Source organism: Sceloporus occidentalis, unplaced genomic scaffold (genome assembly GCF_023333645.1).
Source record: "Sceloporus occidentalis isolate IW3139 unplaced genomic scaffold, rSceOcc1.0.p SCAF_2, whole genome shotgun sequence".
NCBI lineage: Eukaryota > Metazoa > Chordata > Lepidosauria > Squamata > Phrynosomatidae > Sceloporus > Sceloporus occidentalis.
The window spans coordinates 107,759,976-107,777,399 of NW_028316982.1; the positions used below are offsets into that span (position 1 = coordinate 107,759,976).

At 39.2% G+C, this 17,424-nt stretch overlaps 1 protein-coding gene across 5 annotated transcripts in view; it reads left to right on the top strand.

Annotated features, from left to right (window-relative positions):
• LOC149318843 (ankyrin-3-like) overlaps positions 1–17,424 on the top strand; it is a 287,610-nt gene that overhangs the window by 248,768 nt on the left and 21,418 nt on the right. For 3 of the 5 annotated variants that reach the window (XM_089510548.1, XM_089510550.1, XM_089510551.1), the window contains 3 exons: positions 209–334; positions 1,806–1,928; positions 5,819–5,900. In XM_089510548.1, the coding sequence (XP_089366674.1) occupies positions 209–334; positions 1,806–1,928; positions 5,819–5,900 (331 nt within the window). Of the gene's footprint in view, positions 1–208; positions 335–1,805; positions 1,929–2,383; positions 2,411–5,818; positions 5,901–9,198; positions 16,915–17,424 lie in introns of all 5 variants that reach the window. The other 2 variants (XM_089510546.1, XM_089510547.1) reach the window with 1 other exon arrangement.

The window sequence follows — 17,424 nt, forward strand, 5'->3', positions numbered from 1 at the left end:
GCAGTCCTGACTGCTTTCTTTTTGTCCACAAACACACACACACACACACACACACACACACACACACACACACACATTTGTATTGGACTTACATTAAAAAGCACAATTTGAGTTTGGATATGAAACTTAGTAGTCGAGATGCATCTTGTTTACAGTGGATACTTTGAGCACTGGAATAGCTCTAACAAATGTTTTCTTCACCCAACAGGTTTTGGAAGGAAAGCCTATCTATGTGGATTGCTATGGGAATCTAGCCCCTTTGACAAAAGGAGGACAGCAACTTGTATTTAATTTTTATGCTTTCAAAGAAAACAGACTGCCATTTTCTATAAAGGTAAAAAATAAAGCCACTGGAATTGTAACAGGGGAGGTGAATAATTATCACTGAAATAATATAGGTGTAACGTTTTTGGTACCACTTGCCTGAATTTTCCTCTATCTATCAGTAATGGTAGTTGAACCCACTTAAAGTATTCCTGAACATCTAGGCTGGAGGCAGAAAGGGAGCCCATTGGTCTGGAATGAAATTCCCAAGGATGAGCATCAACATATCTTCCTGCTGGTCTTGGGAGAGTTTTGCTTTATCAACCTCCTTTAATGCAAACTTTGGAAGACCAACCTGCTACTTTTTTAGTTTAACCACCTCTATATTTTGTCCATGTAATTTTGTTAAGATTTTAATTCTTTTCTTACTTTCGTAGCCACTCAAAAGTTGGAAATGCAAATTAATGGTGCCTTAAACTACTGTGTAACACACCTATCTCTGTGTAGAGAAGTTCTCATGTTATTCATCTGCTGTGGTTATCAGTCTGTACATGATACCTTCCTCATGCCTTCTATAAATTGCATACCCACTCAAAAGTTTGGAGATACAGATTAATGGTGCATTAAACTACTGTGTAACACACCTATCTCTGTCTAGAGAAATTCTCATGTTATTCATCTGCTGTGTTTACCAATCTGTACATGATACTTTCCTTGTGCCTTCGATAAATTATGGCTAGGTGTATGTTGTTGCCTTCCTTTTGACTTCCCGAAACAATGTGGTTGCTTTCTTTTGAACTGTAAAATCTTAATGCCTTAGGATACCAGTATCTTCTCCTACACAAGCTTCCCATTTCATTAATAGTATCTGCCAAGACTCTTTTCTTTTATGTTCTGACTCCACCTGGTGAGGTAGGTCATGGTTAGGGTAGTAGTGTCCAGATTATGGAACAACACCCACAAAAAATATTGCTCACTCTCTCTCATTTGGTGATCTGACTGTTTTTAAAAGATGGAGATGTTGGATTATTTATGTATTTACTTAATGGCTCCTTTTTTACCACTGCCAATTGACTTTGTGTTTCGGGTGTGCCTGTGTGTTGGGGTTCACACTTTTATATTTAAAATTGTATTCTATATTGAGCAGCATATAAATGTTTTTAATGAATAAATACAGTCTCAAATGTTGGGCAACTTTACTCAGTAATATGAAACCACTCTTATCCAAACTACTGAAATAATAAAGGAGTCTTATATTTGCTTTCTATTTGCAACCTTCTATAAGGGGAATAATGCAACATAATTTGTGCAGTGTGTTTATGTGTGGGATGATTGATTTGGGGACCCTGCCTTAGTATATGACATTTGATCAGTCAACCTTCGGGCATCTTCCTTCCCTGTGGTCAAAGAAGCCATCTCCTCTTGTTTTTCCTTGTGGTTTTGTTTTTAAATCAAAGGCAGCAACTAAATACAATTAAAATGGAATCCTAGGTCACTTTTGCCATTTCAAACTAGTTTACAGACATTTTACTTATTTATAGATTAGAGACACCAGCCAAGAACCTTGTGGTCGCTTATCATTTTTGAAAGAACCAAAGACTACAAAGGGTCTGCCACAGACAGCTGTTTGCAACTTAAACATCACTCTGCCAGCACACAAAAAGGTACGCATGCTGAGACACATTCAATATTATTCAGTTAACTTTAATTTTTGCTGATTATAATGAAATATTAGTAATGGGAATGAATGCCTTGCAATCAGATTAAGCCTGCTTTATGTGTTAAATGTTTTCACGTATGCTGACAGTGTTTTGAATTTGCTTCTTACTATGGTGTTTAGTTCATTTTTTTTAAATTATTGGTCCTCTATTCATAGTTCATGCTTCTGCTTAGAGCTCATAGACTTTATGCTTTTAGTAATGTCATGTGTTGATTTGCATTCAGTGTAGAGTTTTGTTTGTAAATTTATTTTCTGTTGACATTTTGGAATTGCTTTGACTTTTATAAATAGCTTGCATTTTTGTGCTCCCTTACTTGGTCCTTTTCATATCCTGATACTCTTTTCCCTGCTGTCCATTATAATATTCCTTGTCTCTGCAATGCATCTTTGGACCAAAAGGAAACAGAGTCAGATCAAGAGGATGAGGTAATATAAACATTGTCTTTTATTTTATTTTTATTAGAATCAGAAGTTGTATCCAATAAAAAATATAGTAGAACATGTGTGTGTGTGCATGTGTGTGTGTGCCTTCAAGTCGCCTGTCGACTTAGGGCAGCCCCATGAATTTCACAGGTTTTTAAAAATTATTATTCATGGGTTGTTTTGCCAGTTCCTTCTTCTGAAATATAGCCTACAGCACCTGGGATTCATTAGTCGTCTCCCGTCCAAATCTAACAAGTGCTGATCCTGCCTAGTTTCCAAGATCAAATATGATCTGGTGCCTTTAGGGTTTTTAGGGCCCTTCAGTAGCACATAAATACAATAACTGAATTAAATTGTATGTTTGTGTATACTTCATTACCATTTTTTTTAAATGTAGGCATGAGATGAAATTTAAGGTAGTACTTACAACAATATGGGTACAATGCTCATTCTTCTATGCATGGAGCTTATGGAGCAGAACATTTGAGAAGGAATCCCATTTCATCCTTCCACCCCAGCCTTAAATGGAATATGCTATTTCCCTTTCCTGGCTATTTCACATAAAAGGAAGCCCTTATATTCCTTATATAAAACTCTCAGCATTCATCCTGCTTCTCCTCTTAACAGGAGTAGTTTGAACACCAGGGGCCTGGAGAGGACACCACCACTGCTTACACAGAGATTTAATCATTTTCCTTCATTCATTTACCTGAATAAAACCAAGCAATAATGTCTAAGTAATAAATTTGAGTGGCTACATCTTGAAAATTGCCAGTTGGATCCAAAGCTGCCCTTCAGCATGCAGATGTTGTTTTCTGCTCATAAAAGGAATGTTTCACAAACTTACAATAGAATTTGGCCCAAGACAAGTAAAACTAAATCCAGCACTAATTTTCTGCATAAACCTACTCCATGTTATGAAGTTTGTGCAAGCTCTTATACTAGTGTTTTTGGGACAGCATTGATGTCTGTATTCCTTCTACTTCTGTTTGGTCCCAATCCTTCAAATATTCCTTTTAAGTCTCTTTAATAGAGAGTGCAGTCAGCAAACCACATTATCTTGAAGTGTTCACCTCACCTCCTGGTTCCAATGCAGGGAGGTGAAGCCCTCTCAAATTCTAATACCCATATATTCAAGGCCCAGTTGTTTTCACAATTACTAATGCACTTTTGATTGCTTAAAACAAGGGCATCTGGCTAGACATGGCAAGCCACTCGCATCTTAGCAGAGGGAGGTAGATGCACAATGGCATTTTTTGTTTGTTCCCATTTTCTTTGATATATTTATGACTATTTTCTTCAGTCCGTGAATACTATGCCCTCTTTTAAAGAAGCATGATAAAGATTAAACTTTGTCTAAAAAGATTAAAGCATTATCCAGCTAAAATCAAGCATCTTAAGAGTCCCCCTAATTTTAGAGATGGAAAGTAAGCATGTGTTCCACTTTCTCAATAAAGTCAATAAAAATATAATTAAGGTTTAGAGGATATTCTTAGATATTGCACAAGCATTCCCATTATATAATGCCTAAAATAATAATAATAATAATAGGATTTATTTATATGCCGCCCAATCACTGGGAATCTGGGCGGCTTACAACAGAGGGGATAACAGACTGTTCCCTGCCCTCAGGCTTACAATCTAAAAAGACACAACACAAAAGGAGAAGGGAAATAAATGAAATAAGTATGTTAGAAATAAATGATGATTTGAATTATTTTATAACTCTGATTTTTATTTATTTTCAAGCTAATCTATATCATAAAATACCTAATCAAGCTTCTGTAAGCTTTATTAAATAAAGATTTTAAAAACCCACATAAAATCTCATGGTACACGTTATCAGTTAACAGTTGTATCCTACTTTCTATCCACCTCTCTGCATTTGTGCATATTTTTTTAAACAAAGAATCCACTTCTATTCCTTTTTTGTCCTTTATGTGCTTACTTCAAAGTAAGTGTACACTGTGGTTTATGTATTAATTTGGAGAAAATACTTATTCCCCTATGTTTTGGCTATATTGGTGTGTGTAACTTTAGCCTTTTGTCTGGGTGCTTGTATGTGTAGCTAGAAATGATTACAGTAATGGGTTCTTTGCAAGGAGAAAAGGCAGGATATAAATTAAATAAATCATGAGGAAAATGTCATATCATGGGAATGGGCAAAATCGTAGCAGTTAAAACAATGGCTTATGTCAGCATAATCAAATGAGTGAATGATGTAATTCCTGGTCAGATCTTACATGATTAACAAGTTGCTGAGGCCATTTTTAGTCTTATGTTTTACCAGCATTCATCTTAATATCTATGTCTTAAAAATATGTGCCTGTGTTTTTAAAAAAGAATATATACACATCTGTTTCATAACCTGAATGACAGCTGTTCTGGGGTGATAGTGAGAGCAATCCTGGGCTCATGCTACCTTCCATAACTTATTCTCTCTCTTCACTTCCCTAAGAATGAATAGATTTACATGGGAATCTAGGAGACCCTGTTTTAAAGCGACCACAGAATCTCTCAGATACTGCAAGGCCAAATGGTGTTTCTCCTGTAGGTTAGGATAGACAGACGTCCTAATAGACATTGGCCTGTCAAAAGTTTGCTTATTATGTTCCAAGTCACAAGACTTTCTTTGACTTCAAAGCATCCAATGCATGTTCTCACTGAATCCCAGAGCACCCTAAGATACCTGCTCAAGTGGTCATTTCCTCTCCAAAATGTATTTGCAATGAAATAGCAGCTTACATATTCATTCATCCATGACACCGTACATCTTAAGTTGTAAGCCATAAATGCATGGGAGTAAATTTACCCTCAAATCTAGCCCTGGTTGTTTGTGTAAGTTTTGAGAAGAGGTATGAACGAGTGGTGAAACGCAGGAAAACTGAAAACAAAGATAGAGTAGGATATAATGTAAACCCAGTTTGTCGAAAATGTAGCTATAATTGCTATAGCAGAGAGAGACATACTTGGCTTGGATGTGAGAGAAGTGGACTCTATTGCACATCCAGCCATTAGGAACATGGGTTGTTGGCCTTGGGACAGTCACTTTGCCTCACAATGATCTACCCTACAGAATGTTTGATAGATTCAAGCACAATAGTGAGGAAGGACAAGATAGTTACAAGCAAGTTCCTTTCCCCTCTTCAATTCTCCATGTGGATTCATAGCCCATTTTATTGCACATACAGTTAGATCTCTAAAAGATCTAAAAGCATGAGCATAAGATGCAGTTGTGGTAGTTTTCCCTTTTTATTTTATACAAGTATTTGCATATCCTGTCTACCACCTTGAAAATTTGGAAAAGTGAGATATCAGTACATCATTAAACAGAGAGATAGAAAGAAATCTGCTCAAGATGACAGCTTGAGTTAACTTAATGGTACCAAAAAGAAATATGTTTTGTTGCAGACGGAGAAAACGGACCGGCGCCAGAACTTTGTATCCCTTGCTTTACGTAAGCGCTACAGCTATCTGACTGAGCCTGGAATGAGTGAGTTTCTTAACAAATGTACTAACACTGTAAACTGATCTCTCACAAAAAAGAGACATTTTTTCTATAAAAGTTGCATTTGATATCATTTGGAAAGCCAATTCAGTTATCCAAGTGCACAGTCAACTCATGAAATTTGGACTAATAAGCTCCATGTCAGCTCTTGAAGTATCTATGGACCAGAAGGTTCAATGGTATGGGATCTCTGTTTCCATAGCAAACAAAGATGGGGTTTTCTCCTACCTTTTATGGAGGCAAGGTGGTTAAAACTCATCATGAGCCACACAGGAAATAATATACTGACAGACCAAACACAAGACTGAGATTCAAATATGTAGTCTAAACATACAGTAGAGAACTGCACATGAGACCTTATCAACGAGCCACTTACCGTGCTGGAAATGTGGCCCAAACACTTCAGATCACCGGTCACGCTTCTCAAACGTCATTGAGGCACTTTGCTTTTCTCCTGTCAACGAATCGTTTGCGGAGAAGCCATTTTTGCAATAACGGAAGATTCCATTATTACAAAAATGGCTTCTCCATGAATGATTTGTTGATGGGAAATGAGCAGGACGCGTTTCAGTGATGCTTCAGAAGCACAACCAGCAATCCCAACTCCATGCTTCTGAAGTGTTTGGGCCACGATTCCAGCATGGTAAGTGGCTTGTGTGATAAGGTCCATACAGCGAATGCTCTGATTCCACTGGAGGAGTTCATGTTGCCAAAATGATTAGCAACTTGGATTTCACAGCAACAGTCCCTATTGCCAAACTCATACACCTCTTCTAAAACATTTGTATTAAATTTATTTCAAGTTCTTTATCGACAAGACCAGGTTTTCCACTTTACTGGAGGCTTCTCTGATAAGATGAAGCTGGGCCTCTGGCTCAAGAAGGAGGGCCACTACTGGTAACTTACAAACTTGTTATTCCTGTATCAAAAGATACTGGTGATGTCATGCCCCTGTCGCTCTAGAGCTGACTGTTCTAGTCAGTGACTTCAGTTTATTTGATATATATTATTTATATATATTATATCAAATAAACTGGGGAGTATTTTTCTACTAAAATACTCCCCAGGCAGCTCACAAAATTGATAGAATGAAAAACAGGGGACTCACTGATAACAACAAGTGGTCTGAAGAAACAGATTAAAAAACACTTTCCAAGCAGCAGTAGTGATACTGATAAATTAAGTCAAACAAATAGTTTCCTATTAAAAGTATGGGCAAACAGGATGGGACTAAACTGGTATCAAAAACAGGGCCAATCCTGCTATTGGCTTCACTGGGGCAATAAATTCAGATGGCTGGGTGCTAGTGGTGGCAAATTTGTTACTCCTTGTCTCTTCCTGGCAGGCCCTTTCCCGCTAAGCAACATAGCTCTCCAGATCCTGAAATTTTTTACTTTTCTTGACAGTGGCAACGTTGTCTTTCCTTACTCTGTTCTCTTACCTAAGAGCCAACTTACACCCATATAAACCTCCTCTCACTCACAAAGGAGAAATTTGGTGACAAATGCGGGAGCTTTATGAGTGCTTGGCTCTGGGTCTTGAGAAATCAGTTTTTATAGACACTTTTGCCCTTCTCACAGAACCAGGCTCTCAGTGGTGGTGTCAGTGCTTTGGTTACTGTTGCCTTCATCCTCACAACTGCGAGTTCTGCTGCTTCTATCACTCCTGCCACCATTGCTCCTCCTTTCTGAATGGGAGGGTTGGATTCAGCAGTGGCCAGCTGGTTAGCAAGCAAACAGGAATAGGGAGCAAACCATGGCAATGCTTCACTCTCATCTCAGGTGGCAAAGGCCTGCTCCCGACAATTACTTTAGGTAGTAATGGGGGCATAATGGTTATATTTTTGGGAAAGTAATATAGCAGTTGGTAGCAGCATTATTTTTGTCTTCTAATGAGTGACATTTATTCTTCACTCTGAAAACATTACAGTCTTGGGAAACTTTTAGTTCTTTTTGCCCCCTTTTATATTTTTTATAGTGTATTTTAATGTTACCTAAAAACAGTCCTATAGTAACACATGATTATTCTTTAAATAAGTAGTAATCACTAAGTTTAACCATTTATCTTTATAAACACAAGTAATAGGTATTTACATTTTTAAATAAGCATTTCCAAGCTGCACTCTTCAGTAGCCACTTGCCTGTCTTTGAATTGCTATGAAAACTGTCCTTAAAAGGTACAAAGACATTGTTTCCTGTAGAAAAAGTGTACTCTTCTTTTAAACCGCCTCTTGTGGAAAGATTTTGAACTTTTATGTATTCTGCATAAATACACTGTACAGAGTGTTTTATTCCATGTGCTTGTTTTGACATGATAAACTCTGCATGAATAAAATTTTGGTTGCTTTGCTTGCTCACGTTTTTTCATCAACTGTATTTCCCATTTTTTGTGTATGACAAATGCTTATTAAAGCCATTTCATGTGAAGCTTTTTTCTTTTAAGTTTGACCAAGTAAAAGGGATACCGCATGAAAGCCAACAAATGCAAAATGGGAAGTGTTTCTTTTAATTCTTGAGTTAGAAAAGTTCTTGCTCTTATTGGCTTTGTGAGCGTGAAGCATATACGAAATGTGCATGGGAGAGAGAGTGATTTGACTTTATTCCCGTTGCTTCACAATTTGCACATCAATTGCCTGTCACTTTAAAGGTATTTTGGGTTCTGCATGAAATAGTTCAGAGTGGTTTTCAAAACAGACTTTAGCTACTCAGTGTTATTTGCACAAGTTTATACTGTTTTGTATTAACTGGACTGCTATACAATTATACAATGTATTAATGAAACTGCTAAGGATATAATGACAGAAATTTCCCAAAGGACAATTCTGATATTTGCACAAAGCAAAGGCATAATGATAACAGGCAAACTTGAGCTGAGATATTTAATATTTCAAATTTAGCACATCAGAAAGTCAATAGGAAGTAAGAGAAGAATTTTTGGTTGTGGCTATTACTTTGGATCATAATGGACTCCTTCTTGGTGTTTTCTGTTTTTTCATTGTTTGCAGACTTGGTTGCCTTGTGCTTTTCTGTCTTCCATTTCATGTTGTTTTTCTGTTTCTTTTTTTAATTTATGATCATAATTCCGTGGCTCATTCCTATTTTTTACCCTCCTGTTCAGCTGTTGATTTTACCTACTTCATTCTAATTCATACAAACAGTTGTACTTGCTTTTTTGTAATATTACAACGTTTACTGACCAATTTTCTTCTCTGGTCTCTCTGTTTTTCAACCATTTTTGTTGATTTTTACGTTATATTTTTTTGGTTTAACAATTTAAGAAACAGTTGAACGAAGTGCAGGAGCAGCAAGATCCCTACCTACTACCTATTCATACAAGCCATTCTTTTCAGCAAGACCCTATCAGTCATGGACAACAGCACCAATTACTGTGCCTGGGCAAACCAAATCAGGCTTCACTTCCCTATCAAGCTCTTCCTCTAACACTCCAACAGCTTCCCCATTAAAATCAATATGGTCTGTTTCTTCTGCTTCACCAATCAAATCCACATTAGGAGCCTCCACTACATCTTCAATTAAATCTGTTAGTGATGTAGCTTCTCCAATTAGATCATTTCGGACAATCTCCTCACCAATAAAAACCGTGGTTTCGCAGTCTCCATACAATATCCAAGTCTCTTCTGGTTCTTTCGTCAGAGCTCCCACAGTCACAGAAGCCACTAGTTTGAAAGGGCTGGCATCTGCTTCCGCATTCCCCTCTCGGACATCTCCAGTGACTACAGCTGGGTCTCTTTTGGAGAGATCATCCATTACCATGACGCCTCCAGCATCTCCCAAATCGAACATTAACATGTATTCTTCAAGTTTGCCATTTAAATCAATCATCACATCAGCATCACCGCTTTTATCTTCACCTTTAAAATCAGTGGTGTCTCCTGCTAAGTCAGCAGTTGATGCTCTTTCATCATCTAAAGTCACGATGGCTTCATCCCTCACATCCCCTGCGAAACACACAGTTGGGCATACAGAGGTAGCAATGGTTAACGGATCCATGTCACCTTTGAAATATCCATCCCCTGCCAGTTTAATCAATGGATCCAAAGCCACTGCCGCATTTCAAGACAAGATTACTGCAGCAGCCAGTTCTGCAAGTTGTGCTGTTAACGCAGCCACTGATGCCGTTGAGAAAATGTTTCCAACCACTACTGCAATGCCATTTTCTCCACTCAGGTCACATGTGTCTTCAACTCCATCAGCCTTTCAGTCAATAAGAACTCCTTCTGCAGGTGTACTGTACACATCTCTTGGGTCAATATCAGCAACTACCTCGTCAGTAACTTCATCAACAATCACAGTGCCAGTATATTCTGTAGTCAATGTTTTGTCTGAACCAGCACTAAAGAAGCTCCCAGAATCATCTTCCCTTACAAAATCGGCAGCTGCATTGCTATCGCCTATTAAAACATTGACTACAGAGACACGCACACAGCCTCACTTTAATCGAACCTCATCTCCTGTAAAATCATCCTTGTTTTTAGCACCCTCTGCTCTTAAGTTGTCTACACCATCTTCTTTATCTTCTAGTCAGGAGATATTAAAAGATGTGGCTGACATGAAAGAGGACCTAATAAGAATGACAGCAATATTGCAGACAGATGTAATGGAGGACAAGGCATTCCAGCCAGAGTTAACAAAAGAGGGTAGAATAGATGATGAAGAACCTTTTAAACTTGTTGAGAAAGTAAAAGAGGACCTAGTAAAAGTTAGTGAGATACTGAAAAAAGATGTGTGTTTAGAAAATAAAGCATCAACCAAGCTATCCAAAAGTGATAAAGGACACTCATCTGAGGATGAATGGGTAGAGTTCAGTGCAGATGAGATTGATGAAGCAAGACGGCAAGGCATGACATGTCCTCCTATATCTATTCCTGAAAAGGTGCAGATTAAAGCAAAGGCTGTATCTGAAAAGGATTATAACTTGACTAAAGTCATTGATTATTTGACAAACGATATTGGTAGCAGTTCACTGGCGAGTTTAAAGTACAAATTTGAAGAAGGAAAAAGAGAAGGTGAAGAAAGACAAAAAAGAGTTTTAAAGCCAGCCATTGCATTGCAAGAACATAAACTTAAAATGCCTCCAGCCTCCATGAGGCCTTCTACTTCAGAAAAGGAGTTGTGTAAAATTGCAGATTCCTTTTTTGGAACTGATACCATTTTGGAATCTCCAGATGACTTTTCCCAACATGACCAAGACAAAAGTCCTTTATCCGACAGTGGCTTTGAGACAAGAAGTGAGAAAACTCCTTCAGCCCCACAAAGCGCAGAGAGCACAGGACCCAAACCACTTTTCCATGATGTACCCATTCCTCCTGTCATTACAGAGACAAGAACTGAGGTGGTTCATGTTATTCGTAGCTATGAGCCTTCACCAGAAGAGGTTCCTGAACCACAAGCAGAAGAGCCACCGCCAACAAAAATAGCACCCACTTTTATGGAGTTGGAAGTCCGACCAAATGGAGGTTCTATCAAAGAGAAAATGAAAGCTTTTCAAATGAAAGCCAATAGTGAAGATGATGAGCACAAGAGTGTTCTTAGTAAAGGTGTCCGAGTGAAAGAAGAAACTCATATAACTACTACAACCAGAATGGTTTACCATAAGCCTCCGTGCACTGAGAGTTCTTCAGAAAGAATTGAGGAAACCATGTCTGTCCATGATATAATGAAAGCTTTTCAGTCAGGACGTGACCCTTCCAAAGAGTTGGCAGGTCTGTTTGAACATAAGTCTTCAGTAACACCAGATGCTAGCAAGTCTACTGAAATTTCTCCACAACTTACAGAGAAGGACAGCAAAATGAAACCCAAACTGGAGCGTATAATAGAGGTCCATATTGAAAAAGGTAATGAGGCTGAACCTACTGAAGTCATTATTAGAGAAACAAAAAAGCATCCTGAGAAAGAAATGTATGTTTATCAGAAAGACTTGCCTCGAGGTGATTTGGAAAAACATGAGGCTCTTCCTTGTTCCGATGAACAAGGTCAGCAAGAAGAAGAAGAACTTACAGCAGAAGAGTCACTTCCTTCTTATCTGGAGTCTTCTAGAGTAAACACTCCAGTGTCTCAGGAAGAGGACAGTCGCCCTAGTTCTGCCCAACTTATGTCTGATGACTCGTACAAAACACTGAAGCTTTTGAGTCAACATTCAGTAGAGTACCATGATGATGAGTTGTCAGAACTAAGAGGGGAGTCTTACAGGTTTGCTGAGAAAATGCTTCTCTCAGAAAAGCTAGATGTGTCTCAGTCTGATACTGAGGAGTCAGTTACTGACCATATCCTACCCCTTAGCTCAGACTCACAGGGGCCTGATAAACGATGCAGAGACAAAATAGCCACAGCCCCCCCAAAAGAAATCCTCACCAAAATCTCTAAAGATATATCAGAAAATGGTGTAGGTAAAGGGTCTAAGGATGACCATTATGATAAAGTGACAGTGTTACATTATACCGGAGATGTTAGTAGTCCAAAGCACGCAATGTGGATGCGTTTTACTGAGAACAGATTAGACAGAGGTAGAGAAAAGTTGATGTATGAAGACAGGGTGGACAGGACTGTTAAGGAAGCAGAAGAAAAGCTGACAGAAGTATCACAGTTCTTCCGGGACAAAACAGAAAAATTGAATGATGAACTGCAATCTCCCGAGAAAAAGCAACATAAAAGACATGAGAAAGATGCTCAATCTGGCCACAGATCAACTAGCAGCAGCCCTGAGAAAGGGACAGCTTCTGACTTCCAGAGTTCAAAGGATGATTGGACTAGAGAAGGGCCCTACAGCTATGGTGGAAAGGGCTTCCCAAAAAGTGATGAAAGAAAAGCAGCAAGTTTGCCAAGTAGCCCTGAGAGAAGAGCTCTCCTGCAACAGACTGAGGAGTGTAAGCAGTTGACAGAACAAAAAGGAACTGCTCAGAAGAGTAGGACACCTGAGGCTTTGCCGACTGGATTTCAACTGAAACAGTCCAAACTCAGTTCTATTAGGCTTAAGTTTGAACAGAGCATAGGCTCAAAGAATAAGGAGCTGCTTCAAGAGGATAAAAAGCAAGATCCACAGTCTAAAATCCCAGTGAAAAGATTACAAGACAGCAAGCTCCCAGTCTATCAATTTTATGCAAGAGAAAAGCATGCAAAAGAGGTTGACCTTGCTGATGGGAATCTGACACTACAAAGAGAACCTTCTGCCAGCAAATTAAAAGAAGGCATCCAGGGTAAAGGCAAAGCTACGGAAGATGCTTCTTTGTCAGATGTACTCAAACACAGAAGTGAAGTCCCAAGTAACAATGTTTCAGATGCTTCTGCAGAGCGGAAGGTGAAAGGTTTGGCATACAGCACAAGTTCTGATACTGCACCAGCCAATGAGCATTGGGATCAGAAGATCTATAGAACATGGGAAAGTCCTGGGACCTCTGCCCACAAAACACAAAAAGAAAAGCTTTCCCATGTACTGGTCCAGGATGTAGTGAAAGAAAATCACATTGACCATCCTGAGACAAAAGATAGGGGCAAAGACAGTGAGCTTATCGCTGTTGCAGCAAATGGATCCTGTTCAAAAGAGGTGAAGGAAGTGACTGTAAAATCTCCATCCAAAAAAGTCCTTTATCGAGAATATCTTGTCAGAGAAGGGGAATGCCCTGGTGAAATGATGGATAAAACTTTAAAGAAAAAAGAATCATTGACTACATCCCACATTCCAATCAGAATTTCTGAAGAAAAAAGAATGTTATCAGCTGGCATTCTTGATGGGATTCAAGAACAAATAAAAACTGCAGGACATGAACTGCCAGCTAAAGTGTCCCATGCCAGTATGGCCAAGGAAAGAGCTGCAAGACACTTTGAATATACAGAGCATGATAAAAATATGTATTCAGAATTTTGTCTGGCTAGCAGCAGGCAACATGGTTACACCAAATTAAGTCCTCCTGTGGAGGAGACAGAATTGTCCCCTAGCAAATCACCTGATTCTTTAGAAATTAGCCCAGGAAAGGAGTCTCCCTCAAGGGACTTAGATCCCATTCATGGTGATACTTTTGTGAAATCTGCCCCTTTGGCAAAAGCTGAAGGAACAAAAGAGATAAAAACCTTGCCCGTTTATGTTAGCTTTGTTCAAGTAGGGAGGCAGTATGAAAGGGAAGTGCAACAAGGAAGTATTAAAAAAATTGTAAGTCAAGAAAGTAAAACAGTGCAAGAGACAAGGGGGGGCTTTTATACCACTAGGCAGCAGAAGCAGCTTCCGTCTCCTCAAGGTAGTCCAGAAGATGACACATTAGAGCAGGTATCCTTCATGGATAGCTCTGGGAAAAGCCCATTAACACCTGAGACACCTAGTTCAGAAGAAGTGAGTTACGAGTTTACATCTAAAACACCAGACTCACTAATAGCTTATATCCCAGGTAAACCCAGCCCTATCCCAGAGGTTTCTGAGGAATCGGAGGAGGAGGCAGAAGCTAGATCAACGTCTGTAAAACAGGCTACTGTTGAGCCACCAAAAATTGAGAAAGTGTTGCCCAGTATAGACAGGGATTCTAATAAAAGACCCAAGGGGAACAGGGTTGCTTACATTGAGTTCCCACCTCCTCCTCCATTAGATGCTGATCAAACAGAATCAGAAAAGCTTCGCCATTCCTCTGAGAGTGAGATGGAGTTGACAGAAGTAAACTTACAGGATGAGCATGACAAATGTCATCTTGCTGAACCAGTCATAAGAGTGCAGCCACCTTCTCCAATCCCTCCGGGAGAAGATGTCAGTGACTCTAGTGATGATGAATCCCTATATCAACCCATTCCAATTAAAAGATACATGTTTAAACTGAATGACGCTGAAGATGACCATAAGGAAGCCATCAAACAAAAATCATCTGAAAAGAGAGAGACTGGGAAGTCTAATGAGTTTGATCTTGGCCTTGATTCTCCCCAGAATGATATTGCACAAAATGGAAACAATGACCAGTCTATCACAGAGTGTTCCATAGCAACCACCGCAGAATTCTCCCATGATACAGATGCAACTGAAATCGATTCTCTTGATGGGTATGATCTACAAGATGAAGATGATGGCTTGACTGAAAGTGATTCCAAACTTGCAGGTCCAGCAGTAGAAATAAAAAAAGACATCTGGGCTACAGAAGGCATTTTGAAACAGACTGACCGGTGTTTTAGCCAAAGCAAGCTGGAAGTTATTGAGGAGGAGGAAAAAATCAGCACGGAAGAAAACAAGCTGTTATCAAAATGTCCAGCAGCTGAAAAAAGTGCCACTAAGACTGAACAAAAGTCAGGGGCACATTTTTTTACTCTGGAAGGCAGGCATCCTGACAGGACTGTGTTTCCTGACACATATTTCAGTTACAAAGTAGATGAAGAGTTTGCAACCCCTTTTAAGACAGTAGCCACAAAAAGCCTAGATTTTGACCCTTGGCCCAATAATCGTGGTGATGATGAAGTTTTTGAGTCCAAATCTAAGGAAGATGAGTCTAAACCTTTTGGCCTTGCTGTAGAAGACAGATCTCAAGCAACAACCCCAGATACGACTCCAGCCCGAACTCCAACTGATGAAAGTACACCTACTAGTGAGCCCAACCCCTTCCCATTTCATGAAGGGAAGATGTTTGAGATGACTCGCAGTGGCGCAATTGACATGAGCAAGAGGGATTTTGTTGAAGAAAGACTCCAATTTTTTCAGATTGGTGAGCATACTTCTGAAGGGAAGTCAGGGGACAAGGGGGAAGGGGATAAAAATAAAGTCACTGCCATCACACAGCCACAGTCAGGGGACAAAACTGTAGAAAAAAACATAGAGAGAGAAGTAGAAACACCAGCAGTTGAACATAAGCTCATCATCCAGGCCAGTGGAGATTGTCTGGAAGCAACATCGAGTAGTAACTCACCGGAGAAATCATCAGCCACTCTTAATGCTTCTAAAGTTGACCCCAAATTGCGTGCACCTATTAAAATGGGGATTTCTGCTTCCACCATGACATTGAAGAAAGATATCTCTGGAGAAGTGACAGATAAGATAGAGGCTGTGACGCCAGGTGCTCAGGGGTTAGAATATGAACCCATAGAGGAGGTTACAAGTACAACTATGATTAGCCAACCAAGTGTTAGGGAAGCAGAAAAGCATGATTTCCAAAAAGATAATTTTAATAACAACAACAATTTGGATCCATCCACCATACCTACCAATAGTGTAACCCGTAAAATAGTACTAAATGAACATTTTGAGCCAAAGTGTCCCAAGCAGAAAGCTAATCCAATGAAAACCACTTCAGGAAATGGTACAGGTGCAGCACATGGACACTGTAAACAAAAAATAAATGGAGAACAGAAGTCATCAGAGGCTGTAGGGAATAGAGCAAGATCAAAACTTCCCATAAAGGCTACCTCAGCAAAAGAAGCCATCCCACATAGCAGTAGCCAAGCCTCTAGAGCGAGTAAAGTCAGACAGGATAGTAAAGCTGACAAAAGAAAACAAAGCAGCTCATCTCCACATGTAGATGTAAGGTCTAAGATTCCTGTAAAAAATACACAAAGGCATAATTTAGCCATAGCTAGAAAAACCTCAACAGCTCAAAACCGAGAGCAGGTAGAGAGAAGCAATGCCAAACCACTTCCTTCTAAATTACCATTAAAGGTAAGATCTACTACCACATCAAACACTGCAGCAGCAACAGTTAAAGTAAAGCAAAGTCAGCTTAGGGAGGTATGTAAACATTCTATTGAATATTTTAAGGGAATTAGTGGTGAGGCTTTAAAGCTGGTGGACCGTCTGTCCGATGAAGATAAAAAGATGCAGTCTGAGGTGTCCATTGATGATGAAGAAGAAGAAGAAGATGAAGACAGTACATCAAGGAACACGTCCTTATCCGAAGCCACTCAAGTTTTCCAGCCTTCCATTACAACGAAGCCTGCTAGAGATATGAAAACAGAGGCAGCGTCTTTAAAATCAAAGATTGAAAAATCCGACAGTGAGAGGAGGAGGAGGAGTAAGAGGAGGACTGGTGAGAATGGAGGGAGTCAGGTTTCTGGAGCTCTCGTGGCTCACCTCGTGGAGATCAAGCCTAGTTTGTAAAACTTTCAACTTGTTGATCCTAGTGCATGAACTGTTGTGATTGCCTGTGAAGTGACTTACTGTAGTTCTCATTCTGTCATTCTCATCTGTATGTGCTGTCCTTTATACTCTTCTTTCTTCCTTTTAAATGAAAGCTTATACTATAGTCAAAAGAGCTAGTGAAGCATGCTGAAGACATTCATGTAATAATTCGGGTGTTAGAAGAAGATTTTACTTTGACAGCAAAAATCTCATTTTGTCAAAATAGAAAAACATTTTTTTTACTTTTAAGTACTGGTGGATTGTTTTTCATTTTCTATCCATCAGTAGTTAAACCACTGTGGAACAATTTAGTACATTGGTTGTCAGCATGTTTGGTTTCATTTACACAATTAACATCATGTAGTTTGACACTTGGCCTTACAAAGGTGATATTTTTTTTCAAATTTGTGACAATATA